General features: G+C 40.1%; 1 protein-coding gene across 1 annotated transcript; it reads right to left on the bottom strand.

Moving 5' to 3' along the window:
* Window positions 1-1,744: 1,744 nt before the first annotated feature.
* kera (keratocan) lies at window positions 1,745-3,710 on the bottom strand. The gene is given in 8 exon segments (XM_022190117.2): window positions 1,745-2,612; window positions 2,615-2,734; window positions 2,834-2,888; window positions 2,890-2,930; window positions 2,933-3,044; window positions 3,046-3,531; window positions 3,533-3,637; window positions 3,639-3,710. Coding segments are annotated over 8 exon segments (1,026 nt in total). The 5' UTR covers window positions 3,699-3,710; the 3' UTR covers window positions 1,745-2,565.
* Between the last annotated feature and the right edge of the window lie 10,331 nt (window positions 3,711-14,041).

Genomic DNA, 14,041 nt, shown 5'->3' with positions numbered 1-14,041 from the left:
AGTGTTAATTTTCATGGAAAATATGAAATTGTCTGGGCGACCCCAAACTTTTGAATGGTAATGTTTTTTTTGTTTTTTTTAAACTGCCAAAAATAAACCATTCAAGTAGCCACATTCTTTAAAAAAAATAGAGATTTTGCGTCCTCAGTGCAACTATGAAAACTGTAGTGACTGAGCAACAACTGACAGTTATGTGACAAAAATTCAGGCACTTTTGGACTAAACTGGGTTGAGCTGCAGGCCGTGTTTGCACATAGCAGACAGGAGGCAAGTATGGAAACAAGTTAAAAGTGTGAGTTGTAAAATATCGACAGCACCATTGCTATAGATATTTTACAAAGTTGCGCAAAGTGTGCAACTTCCATTTTGTCATTTTTTTTCAGGATTCATGGCATTGTAATAGTGTTTTACTGCACAAAATAGATTTCTGAATTCTCCACTTGTAGTCATGGTTGTGCTGTTTCCATAGAGGTGCAGGACTTTACATTGTAGTTAAAAATGAGCCCACAGTGAATAAAAATCTGACCGGAGCTAAAAGTACCGTAACTAGAGCCTTCTTACTACTACTACTAAGTACTGTTGCTTTGCTTATCTAATATTTTTCACTCACCTGTAACACAGCCTTTTACATAAGTGATATAGAAAGAAGTCCTACACAGTTAGTGTATTTCACACTGTTTTTAAAGAATACATTACAGCTTGTTTAGGTGATTGCACTTGATTAGATACTGTAGTTTTACAAGCACATGAGTAAAGAATTACTTAACCATTTTCTCAGTGTTTGGTGCAACATGATTTACATAAATCATGATTTATTAAGAATAACTTTACATACCAAAGCAGTGATGGATTTATGGACAGCCTGTCCTGGTGGTGAACTTACATAGTGAACTTCATATTATAAATTTGTGTCACAGCTACACAAATCATTTATTTGTAATTCTCTGTTATTTGGCTGATTGGTGAATAATGCAGCGTGGATGATGGCAAACTGTGTGTTTACTTTCAAATCAAGTCATTACAGAAAACTGGATGGAAATGTCTTTTTTAATACTTAATTTAAAATGTTACGGTGAATCAAAAAGGTAGGCTCCAAGTGATATAATTACTATATGCAGTACAACCTTTACATTTTTGTTACAGTCATGCAAAATGCTAGCCTAGCCGCGCTAGACCCAGCTCTGAAGACACAAGGGTCTAGGAACTCTCGACAGGGAGGGAGGCGGACTAAAAGGTTGTCTTTCAAATCACTCTGCAGCAGTTGGGTAGGTATACAACCAATCAGCGCTGACGTAGTTCCTAAAGTGCCAGAAATCAGAGGATGCTGTAGTTCGGTGAAGTCTTATTTATACAGTCAATGGGTGAAGCTCAAGTATGTTACAGACATGTTAACAGAAAGATTATTCAGAGTCGGTGCTAATGGAGCTCAACGATTTTTGTTATTTTTGTTGTCGACCCTGGCAGAGAATTAAATTCGTTGCCGTGGGTTGTCTAGTGCGGCTAGGCTAGTTGTTTCTGTCAGAATCGTCGCGCCTCTGTCGTCACTTAGTTACGCCCGCCTTCTGACTCTACACTTCATGGTGATTCGTCGGTCAGTTTTAGGAGCATCCAACCTCGAGGCTTACCGAAGGTAACTAGACCCACCCTGGCAGAGAATTAAATTCGTTGCTATGGGTTGTCTAGCGCGGCTAGGCTAGCAAAATGCTGGAGTTGTGAAGAAAAGTGACAACATTACACCAGGATATATGTTCATTCAGAGAAGTTTTATTCAAATTGAAGACCATTAAAATGAAATCTCTTGCTCAGTTCAGTCAGAAAAATATTAACCAGAATTACAAAGTGTGTTGGCATTTTTTAACAGTTCTTTCTTTTGTTTTTATACAAAACATTACGAAATGTTGGCTGTGAATATTCACAGGATTCCACAGATTTTCCCTAATATTAAATAAAAATAAATTACCTACAGTAAATATGCATATTTGTGGAACAGAATAGTTTTCTGAAGTAAGTAATTAAGACCACAAACCTAGAACACAAGATCATTCATTTGGCGTCAAGCCTTCAAATATAAAGTCAAATAGAAAATAGTCAAAGAAAAAAAATTCAATTGATATTTTGCCTACACATTCAGAAACTTTGCCTCCTGCTCAAAGTAGCATAATGACAGTGAGTCCTCAAAAGCTCTCCACAGGCCGTAATACATATTTTCCTTCTATTTGTATACTGTCATGCTAAATTGTAATACATTTTGGTTCAAAATTCTACATGCAGATGTTTACACCCACATAAGGCACAACTAGCAGTCAACAGATTGCAGCAATTAAAGCTTCTAACCCATCAGTTCCCACAACTTGTATTTTCTTTTGGATCTCACTCAAATGCCACCAACAAACACAATGATATTTTCCAAGACACAACAATAAAATAAGTTGATGCCAACTACAGTCAGATATTTCATGAACATGCAAACATGGATGTCTTCACAGGTCTCATTTAACAGATCAACATCTGAGTCAAGTTGTGGGAAATTAGAATTAGTCTACAATATGCTGTTAATTTTTCTGTTCAGATTACAATAGACCTAAGGAGACGGAAGCACAGGATGACATCTCTGGAATTGGCGGTTTGATCTCATTGCCATCCAGTCGGAGGTAACGCAACCGGGGAGCACTTTCGTTGACTGACTCGTCGGCATCATCAACAGAGACAGGACACACATTGGAGCCACTCACACCTGGAAATGGAAAAAGGAAAAATAATTACATTATAAGGAAGCCCTGTTCCAGGGAGGCACAAAAAATACATTCCTGCATCTACAGTTCGAATGACCTACTTTTGATCTTGTTGTGGTCAAGGTGAAGGTGTTCAAGGCCTGAGGGAATGAGGGGCCACCTCGTCCAGCTGGTTGTGGGACAACTGCAAGTCCAAATGCTTGAGACATTAAACACATTCTTGGGGACCCCACCGCTACCAAGCTTGTTGTGGTTGAGCCTCAGAAATGCCACTCTGGGCAAGCCTTTGAAGTAGCCAGCTGGGATCTTGTCCAATGTTGTTGCCATCAAGGAAAAGCTGGGTGGTGGTGGGCGGCAGGCCCAGAGGCATGCTGTTCAGCTGGTTCTTGGCTAGATTGATCTGCACCAGGTTGTTGAGTCCCTTCAGGCTCACTTCAGTCACAGCATCATCCATCAGCTTGTTCCCCTGGAGGTCCAGGAGGTTCAGCTTGTCCAGACCAATGAAGACACCGGCAGGGATCTTTGAGATTCGATTGCGAGAGAGACGTAGATGCTCCAGGCTGGCTGGCAGAGGAGATGGCACTGAAGACAAGAGATTGTCATCCATGTACAGGTGCACCAGATGAGTCATTGTGCTGAGGAGGCCTTCCTCCACTCCTTCGCTGGTGATTTTGTTGCGGTTGAGGTTGAGCCATCGCAGCTGGGTGGCATTCTGCAGGGAATCTGCTGACAGTGCCTCAATCAGATTGTTCTGCAGATATAGGTACCATGTGTGAGGAGGGATTTTTGGGATTTTTTGTCAGGCCTTTATTGTCACAGTAGACAGCACGGGGGAAGTTGGGGGGGCAGCGACACTCTTTAGGACAGGCTTGAATCTGGGCCATATATTCCTCATAAGGCATGTCCCTGGCTAAGAACAAGTCCAACCAGGCACAAGACGCAGAGAAGCTTCAGGAGAAGTCCCATTTCACTGCTCAACCTGCATTGAAAGGAAGAAAAAATGATAATATTATAGTCAAACCCAGCTGTGTATGTGCTACAATGATACATCAGCATTAAGACAGGATAGTTCAAAGAGATCGGACATCCTAAGAGGTTCAGGATGTTGAGAGGATCAGATAAAATGTAATGTTTGAAAACCCTTGCAAGCTTTGACGAATGAGATTCACATTGTAAATTATGAGCCACACAATTGTTTGCACATGAAAAACCTGAGTCTGATTTGCATTTGAGATTAACAACAGTCCTTGGTAATTGTTTCATGCTGTCACTTAAAATATTATGGATCACATGCACAACCATCAAATACAACGAATCAAGCTGACTAAGTGCAAACTAAATGCAAACTGTGGTCCCCAAATTAGCCACCATCAATGTGCGTCATATACTCTACCACTAATGTCATTATCACTCATTTCATTGGTTTGTAATCTTCCCGGGTCTCTGCTTTGCCTGCCAATGACAGTTAAGCTCAAAAGACAGGATGCAGAGCCAGGTCCAACTGTAATTGCATTAGTACAACTTAAAGCTTGAACTTGAAGACTTGGCATGCACACTGTTCATCCGGCTGTGGGTTGTGACCAACCCGGTCTCACGGGGATTCGTGAAACTGTTCACGTAAGTTTTAGTTTCGGTTTCGTGCGCACCAACACGATTTCGTCATGTTTTTCGTGCCGCTCACACAAAATGTTTTTCGCTGTGGTATCACATCTGAAAGTGGTTTAATCCGGCGGATTCATGACGATCTAAGCTGTCCATCGGCGTATACTGCTGTGTGATCGCGTTTGCGGCCGCCGGCCGCCGACATTCTTGAAATTCCTATGCAAATTGGTAAGTGTACCACCGGCTTATGGTTAGGTTATGGTTAGGTTATGGTTAGGATTATGGTTAGGGTTATGTTTAGGGACGATGTCATACAAAATATAGCGTTGGATTCGCCGCGGTTTTACATTAAAAATATAATATACACATTCTTTGAAATACGTTTCTGAAGTGGCACGAAAAGTCCGCCGTTTAAAATACATTGGTGTGCATTTCGTGGTGAGCGGCACGAAAACATGACGAAATCGTGTTGGTGCGCACGAAGCCGAAACAAAAATTTACGTGACAGTTTCACGAATCCTCGTGAGATCGGGCTGTTGTGACATATATAGCTAAGATCACCATGCATCTAAGACGATTCAATGATGCATGCAAATAGAACACACACAACAGCATGCACACATTTCAGTTGAACATTGACCATGTTCACAAGAGGAGAAGAGAGTTTGGCAGCTCAGGGAAAGGACAAATGGCATGGTCTTAACCACTGACAAAGTTATATTAGAAAGCCAGAGATGGATGCAAAAGGAACCATACAAAAGAAACTATGGCAACAAACACTATGAAAACAAAACAGAAAAGGGAATGAACAAAATCCAAAGTCAGCTCTGCCCATCTTCCATCCACCCATCTCTTAAGCCTCTACTTGATTCCTCTCAGCTGCCCATCTGGTGCTTGTTTAAATTCTTGATGCACTCCATGTTTGCTCGAACTCATTTCGGGTAGGACATGCTTTCCATAGATGGGTGCACTTCAAAGACAAAGCCAGATCACTCCTTTGCAGAGAGGTGCTCCTGGTTTCTCACTGTACAGAGGTCAAACCTGTGTGACCCAGCTTTGGAGCACAAGATGTGGCGCAAATGGTAGAAAGGTGTTTCATAAAGCTAAAACACTAAAGCTGCAAGACAGACAACTCCCAACCCTGCCATTCAGATGCATTGATGCCTTTGCCTTGCAGCCAGCCGTCTTACCTGCAGCTCTGTATGTTTCCTTTTGTGGTGTCCTTCTTCAGCAAGTTACCAAGTCTGGTCCCAAATGATGGGGACGTACTTCTTACTTTGCGGTATTTGTACCTTTGGCGTTTCATTCAACGCATGCCAGCTTGTCACTCAGGATGACACCAAAGCTTCTCTTGGCCAATCAGAATCTCCCAAGATCAGAGGTCAAATCCTAAGGAGGCGTATAGTGAGCTAAGCCTTTTCAGACTTGCGCCATGGCCCACTTATAAACAGGGTAAGTCAAGTCTGCCTGTTCTGTGTTTTCTGACTCCCACATGTACAACCCTTCCTTCCATGGGGACACGATCTCTTGTGAGCCTCATTCACAAATCCCTTTGAGTCAACCTTTGCCAACCTTTGTGCTAATTTTTGCGCCTGAGTCCAAAGTGCAATGAGGATTAATTAGTCTCCTACATGGAAATCAGAGTCTTACAATGTTTGTGCCCAGAGGGGATCCCGGATTAACACAAGGTAGACAAAAACAGCTCAGTATACCTACGATGCACAGATGATTGTCTCCAAATACATAAATACAATCACTACAGTTTAAAGTAGATCCAGCAAGAGAACTTCAGGCCTGTGTACCTAGACAGTAAGCACATGATCACCAAAAGATGACTATTTTAATGTGGGAATGTAGCTTGATCTGAGAAATCAGTTCACCATAGTTGAGCTTTTTTACTTCCAGTAGTATAAGGCAGGAAGCAGGTTAAATATGCATCTTTGAGTAGAACATTGACTTCAGTTTACTCCAAAACATTACTCAAAGCAGTCCTCATTGGAATTCTGTGCAGTTGTAGCTACAATTTTCTGTTTTCTGTTACATTTATGAGTTTGACTTCAACTTACATTATTAAGATTGAAGGAACGTTGTTCTATGTTGCTGCTAAAGCACAAAGGTGACGCACTGTACTTAAGTACAAAACATCGGCTGCAAACATGAGAGGTAATGGTGTTATAGGAGGGAGGACACTGTTTAAGCTGAGGGGATTTTATCTGCAGGTTGGCCATGCCAGTTGTTTAGGCATCAGCTAGGTAGTCTAAGGACTGGTGACCTTTCAGCATGCGAGCATGAGATTGGGCTAATTTCCGGTGATGACGGCAAAGACTAGAATCTAACAGGATAATCTCTGCTAACTTGTGAGGATAGGAGCAACATTTATCCATGATCAGCCGTGCAAGCCCATTAGAGCTCCTCCGGTGTTTGCCAACGTGCATTTGTGTGCCGTGATCATTCCTTTACACATGTTTGTAATCTTGTGCATTCAATTAAACACCCAGACTTTTGTCCCTTGGACTTTTAGAGGAATTATCTGTCAGACTACAATCTAGATGAATGGACACATGCTTTTTGTGTTTACTTGCTGTCACTTTGCTGTCCTAATAATCTTGGCTGCCCAGGTTAGCCTCACACAACTCCTCATATATTCCAACAAGCTGTAGTTATTTAAAGATAGTTCTAATCTTGCTGTTGAAGCAAATGGAATCCAATGATTTTTAAGCTAGTTAAACAACAACAACATCCCTAAATGTCTTAGCAGGATACAATTTCCAGCCCATCTTGCAGAACCTACAACTGCTTGGAACGTCAACACTGAAAATGTGCTTTCACTTGCCTTTCTTCTGCTATGACCGATCAGCAGCCTTATAAACTTTTTGTGGATGAAATCATGAACAGTCACATTGTCCATCTCATAAAATTTAGCATCAGGTAGAAACATCTGTCTTTTACAGACCAAAAAAAAAAAAGTGAGGATTACCAAAAACACTTCTGAATGTCAGGAAGATGTTTTTAATTTAAGATTACAAAGATGCTTAAAGAGTGTGCTAATTCACATCTCTTGATTTGACTAAATTGGCTGTGTTTGGCAAAACACACACACACACACACACACACACACACACACACACACACACACACACACACACACACACACACACACACACACACACACACACACACACACACACACACACACACACACACAAGATGTCCTTCCATTCTTATTCCAATTCAATGATGAGCAATAATGTGTGTAAGATTTGCAATAAATATCCAGTCTGCTGAAAATGGTGAGTCAGGCCTTCATAGATCTCTGCAAAATGGAATATATATTTACTGAAAACAAATATTGGGTACAATCTGCCTGACAGACTAAGAGAAACACATGCAGAGGAATATGTTAATGGCTAATTTCCTGCCAGGGGCTTGTACCTGAGCCAGCTATGTTAATTATACAACGGCTTTTTATTTGCAGTGTATGGCTTTGTGGAATTGTTTCCAATTGATGGCTTTGCTGAAACTCCACTTCATGACTTTGAAACATTTGGAAGAGTTAGCATGACTTGCTGCATCCAGAACCAAGAAAGTAACCATGTTTATGGGGTGATTATTATGTGGAAAAAACAGGTTTGGAAGTAAAAGTGACTTTCCAAGACGTGTGTTGTTTGGAACTTCACCACAAAAAAAAAAACACAGTTGCTTTTCTCTAAGTTTCTTCATTTCAAGGGGTGAAATGTTTGTGCAAATGATTGTAAATTGATTGCAAATGTGTCCATCTATCCTAATCCTCACCATAAAATGAAAAATAAGACATTTATAACTTTATTTGCAAGGCTATTTTAACCACTTAAATATACTACATTTAAGTTTTGAAACAATGGCAGGCAGATTGAAATCACATCAAAGGTAAAGATCATTCCAAAGCTATCTGAAGAATGCTCTGCATATTGGTCAAACATTTCACTCCTCCTCTCTCAGACTGAGATTTACTACAAATGAAAGACAAAATCATCTTACCTGCTTCTCCAGATGCTGTGAGTGGTCTGCATGTAACCAGGTGAGGTTTGCTTCTTGTGCCCCTCAGTGATTAGCTGTGATGATTGTCCACAGTCTCAGTGGCTTTGAAGTAGTCAGCCAAGCCCTGGTCACACTTATTGTTTTTGGTTTGATCCCCTTGGACACCGGCTGCAACGAGAGGATGGAGGATGTGTTGTTGGTGGAGGACGATTGTGTTTGAAGTTGGGATGTCCTCTCACAGTTTGTGTTGCCTGTTTTACTGCCAGCCCAGCGTTTTTTTATTCCGCCTCTTTTCATTTTGTCTCCTCTTTTTTGTTGTTGTTGTTGTTGAAGTCACCAGTGTGCCGCCGAGGGGTTAAACTGCTGTCACCCCACCCAGCTTAAACCATTTGGTCTGCCGTGGTGGGTTTCCTCTTCACCCATCAGTCCGGGGGATGGGAGCATGACCTGTTTATGGCTGTTTTGAGTTCACAGGCTTTTGGGTGTGTTTACTAGGCTATCAGTGTGACAACTGGAGAGGGGCTTAGAGGGGTTTTCACTCACACACTCACACCCATTTTTTTTACAGGAAATTCCCCCCTTTTAACAACCCTAGTCTTACTTTGTAGTTTTTTCTCATCATGCTTTTCAGTGAGAATATATACGCAGTGACGTTACTGTGGAGAATTCTTGCCAGGAAACAGTTTCACAAAACAAGGCTTTCTACTGTGGCAGAGCAGGAGACTCAGACCACAATTAAAGTTAACAACTTATGTGGATACAAGAGATAGGAAAACTGTATTTTAATTGACAGATAATAGAGTGTAAAAAGACAACCATTCAATTTGGATAGATCAAGCATTTTATGCACTTTTACTTGATGTAAACCAACATTTACTGAACTTCATCCAAACCCCAAATATGAAGACAAAACACTTAAACCAAAGGTATACCAAAGGTATTTAGATTTCTGCTGACTGCTTTTTAACCCCACTAGCTTTGTTTTTCCAGCAATGTCTGTTCTATAAGTGGATCAGGCACCCTACTTTGGTACAGACTCAAACAATATTGGATGGATTGCCATCACATTTGGTATAGATATTCGTGGTTTCAGGATGATGGACCCTTATGACTTTGGTGGTCTCATGATTTTAATCTAAAAAGATGGTAAAAGCTTCAAGTGAAAGAAGGAAAGAATATGTCTCCAAACTACAGCTACAAAGTGTGAGAAGTGTGGAAATCTGTAGTGGAAAGTTAGAAATCAGGCTGATGATGTATGGAGATAGAATATGAATAGAATCAGAAATAAAGACAACAGCTGGAGACGGTCTGGACTGAAGGATCTGATGTTTGGAGTTGGGCCGCCAGGCTGCAACAGCTGATTATACTTTCACTTACCGTCTCAAGCGGGAAGATGTGAGGCTTAAGGCTTTATGAAGGACTTTATTGTCTAGACACGGGCAGCAGGAGCTCTGCTCAGGATTTAAATAAGGGCGACACAGGAGGAAGAGGAGGAAATTGTCCTAGATTTGGACTCGGTACAAATAACTATATAAAAACATGTGAAATGTAAAAAAAGCTGCTAAGGCAAACATGTTACAGGTTGTAATGGTGGTGGCAGTGAACAGGCAGCTAATTCTTTTACATCCTAACTTGTATCAGGTTTTCTTGAGCAATAACAGTTAAAACAGGCTTTTAAATTATTCTGGTGTTGGATAGCAGAAGGAAGTGGTTGGTTTGCAGCTTCTAATGACAGACAGCCAATCACTGACTTTCATTTTCAAAAGTGGGTCAAATTTTCAGTAAAACTGAATTTTACAGCTGGATCTAATTACAAACACCTAGCAAGAATCAAATGGGACACCTGGATTCAATTTACATAATAACTATAAACGCCACGTATAATCAACTAACCTGCTGCCTTTAAATAGTGTCTGATCTAATAAGAAACTCTCGCCTAATGCTCTAAGAAGAAACGTGTGGTTCCAGCCATATTGGTAGCTATCAGCCAGGATTTAGTGCCGTTGTCACTAGTTAGTGTTCTGGCTTTGGCAGCTTAGCCTTTGATATTGATAACCTGAAAAGATGTGAGAGGAGATTGTCAAGTACATGCCCAAAGACAGTATCTATGAAAACACTCCTAATGTAATATTCATAATGTGAATGCGCCTATGTCCAAAAAAGTGATATTTCAGATAAATGTTAAAACGGGGTTTGGACTGTAAATATATTTATTATTTAGTTATTGTATATTCACAACTATTGGAAATAAAGAAATTAAGAAACAGATCTAAAGTATCTGAGTTGCATTATTTTAAATCATTATTTTATTTTAAAATCTCCTACAGCCAAGGTAAAACAAAACATGCCCTTGACACCAAAGCTAACCTCAGCATGCCAACACACTCAGAAATGACAGCTCTTTAATATTTAGCAGCTATCTTAGCCTATTTTAATCACCTGATGTAAGCATGTAGGATGCATATTTGATAATAAGCACAAGAGCCCAACACAAGAGCCCAAATGATTTATTGACTCAGTTATTAGGCTGATGACAGGTATATCGGTATCGGCATTCGGTATTGTCTGATGCAAAGTCTAATTTTTAAAGAACATAATGCAAGAAAAGGGGTGTGGGATATGTCGAAAATGGTGTCCATCCACAGTTTGTCTGTCAAACTTGCTCTAACTCCATTGTTTGTAATACTCTCAGCAGCACATGCAGCAGAGCAAGTATCAACAGCTGAGCAGATGGGGATACCGAGTAAAGCAACGTTTACATTCTAAGATTATGACAAGTTTGTGAAATACGTTGCTGGAATGTTAATAAACTATAACTCTTCTTTTCCCTTTTCAACATAACATAACCTGTACCTGATAGCTGTCATGCCACTAAGGCTTAAATGACAACAGTTCGCTAGGTTAGTGGGCTATAGTCTGTCAGAAAAAATCAGTAGAAGAGCAGATGGAAAGGTTAGCATCTTGCTAGTAATTCAGCAGCTCAGCTGTCCTGTGAAAGCTGTCATGTCACTGCTGCTTCGTCTAGTTGCTAGCAAATCATGTAACTACTTTCACAGCTGCCAGTTGGATGGAAATAAAGTTTTAAGTATCTAAACTGAGTATGCATTAGAACATTAATGGGAGTCTACTAATTCTAATGTTAAAGGCATTAGAGGAGATTTAATTTCCTATGACTTTTAATGTAGCATGCGCATGCGCTCATACAGCCTCTCCCTCACCCCCTCTAACATCCCCCCTCTTAACATTTACGAAGAAACGCCCCCCTCCAGAAACTTGCGTAGCACTCGTGAAGTTGTCTTTTACGGCTGGGTCCCCCTGGATCTTTAGCTGCCATTATGTAAAAAAGATGAGCAAAACAAGTCGCCAGCTAACTACGAAGCTATACCAAAGCAACACATACACAAAACACGTAAGTCCAAGGCGTACGTAATCTACGTACTAGGCCTGAACCGGAAGATTTTTGATTGACAGGAAAGGGAGCAAACCAAACGCCTCGGTCCGAGCGCTTTGATTGGCTGATGTTTTTCAGGTCCTGCCATGTCCACAGTTATTTTTATTTTTTTAAAAATTCTTTTAGAGACCATACATACAAGTCACTAAAGGTCAGTATATTCATTTTATGTGAATCAGACAAATTAAACAAAAAAAAAAAAAACATCCTCCATAATGCCTTTAAATGTGTAAACTGTTTAAGTTTGATACCTTCTCCAAAATGAACTGGTACTGCATTACAAAAGTTCAAATTGCAATGCCTGGTTTTTCACTGGATACATGGAAAGTTTTCACTGAACATTTCAAGCAGAGGCCTGTTTGTGATTTGACTCAGTAGCAGCAAACCATGAGTTCCTGTTTGTTACTGGTACAAATTAACAGAAAAAAGAAAAAAAACTATAGAAGTATGCAGAAATATGATACATAATTAGCTAAAAATGGTTCAGCATTAGTCCCAAAAAGCATGGTCAGACTCTAATTCGCACTAAATCAAAGTGCAATTAAACTGAAGCTATTAGTTAGTTATTTTGTATAACTGACTAGCATTTGATATTAAGATTTTCCTCAAGTGAACATCAATGACCATTAATTTATTTGCTATATTTGCATCATATTCCCTCTGATACTGGGTAAGGGCAAGGTGGAGATGAATGCCTCTCATAAATATCAAATTCAATCAAAACAATATGAAAACTGAGACGTCAAAGTCTTTTGGATTCTGGGAATCCTGAATGTCTGTACAAAATGTAGTGGTAGATATTCCACCGAATAAGCAAGAATGTTGACTTGTTGGTAGCCTTAAAAAAAAAAAACACAACAGCACTCTACAATCTTAATTCTTCACCCTCTGGGCATCATAGAGAACTGTGCCCCATTTGACGGCAATTTTCACTAAAACACAAACAGGAAAGGTCATGAGATCAACAAAGTGATCATGAGTTATCATCTGGGAACCATGGATGTCTGCAAAAAATATTCTAAGTAATCCACCCAGTAGTAAATTTCCTTGGTTAAATTCATATGTTGTGCATTTTGAGACGTCTACTGTGCTGTGGCTTCCAGAATTTTATGGACATTACTCTTTTGGAAAACACAAATGGATAATGAAAAGCAGACCTTTCAGGCTCTGACATTGTCTCGAGTGTTTTTGTGGTGATGTAGACACAGTTTGGTCCAGTGAATTGGCCACCACGAGTACATGGCACAACACTAGACGACAGCATGAGCAGCTTGTTTTGAGCTGCAGTTGAACCTGACAGTAAGAGGATTTCACAAACATTAAGTAATTAAATGATTGTTCCTAAAAATCCTAAAGTATGAATTTAAAACAAAATGCAGATGTAGTGTAGTGACAAAATCCAGGACAGTCGTATCCTCTCCACTCCGCTCACAAATCTCATACACTAACGAACAAAAAAAAGACGGAAGCCAAAACTGTTCCAATTCCAATTTCATATTAAGATTTATTTAGCATTCTGAAAAGGAAAGAGTTGGTTTTATGGTTTTCTTCCTCTGGCATGCCATTCAACATCCACTTTTTAGACTTCTTCAATTACTGCGCAACTAAAAACACCTCAGCCTCAAAACGGAGCTCCAACCCCTAACAGCAATCCCCAGAATACCTAAATCTCTTTATTTTTTTAAACCAGTGGAGGAAAAATAAAGCTAAGCTAGAATTTCAGAGTCTTACTAAGATCCAAATTAACTCAAATTTACCCTACTGGAAATTTGTGCAGCAGGAGTGGCACATCTGTTCTTAAGGAGGCTTTCATTGTTTGTTTTGAAGTTCTGCAGGGAATCTTTTTGAAATAGTCATGGACTATTTGTGGTCTCCATCTGAGACAATTAGAGGGGTGCATTTACACCGAAAATGCATTCTATCTTCACTATGGTATTAAGCAAATCCCTGCAACCCCTGCATACCTCCAGGAACAGCAGGTTCTGTTTGACCGTGCAGCTACATTGAAATATAGATGATAGTAGTGACTTGGGAGACACGAAGGGAAAACAAGGTATAGATCAAGACCACAATGCAGAGTGCTTTGACAACAGTTGGGTTATGAAAGTAACAACCTGAACAAGCTGTGGAGAATGAAGGAAGTGATCTTCCATCCATCTTTTGCATATATATATCTTGCCAGACAACATGGCCTCAGAGACTCAGACCACGGATGGAGAGGGTGGTGTCTTTCCTCTCA

Source organism: Acanthochromis polyacanthus, chromosome 1 (assembly GCF_021347895.1).
Source record: "Acanthochromis polyacanthus isolate Apoly-LR-REF ecotype Palm Island chromosome 1, KAUST_Apoly_ChrSc, whole genome shotgun sequence".
Classification (NCBI taxonomy): domain Eukaryota; kingdom Metazoa; phylum Chordata; class Actinopteri; family Pomacentridae; genus Acanthochromis; species Acanthochromis polyacanthus.
Note: the sequence above shows the minus strand (reverse complement) of the source record. Positions and strands in the feature narration are given on the sequence as shown.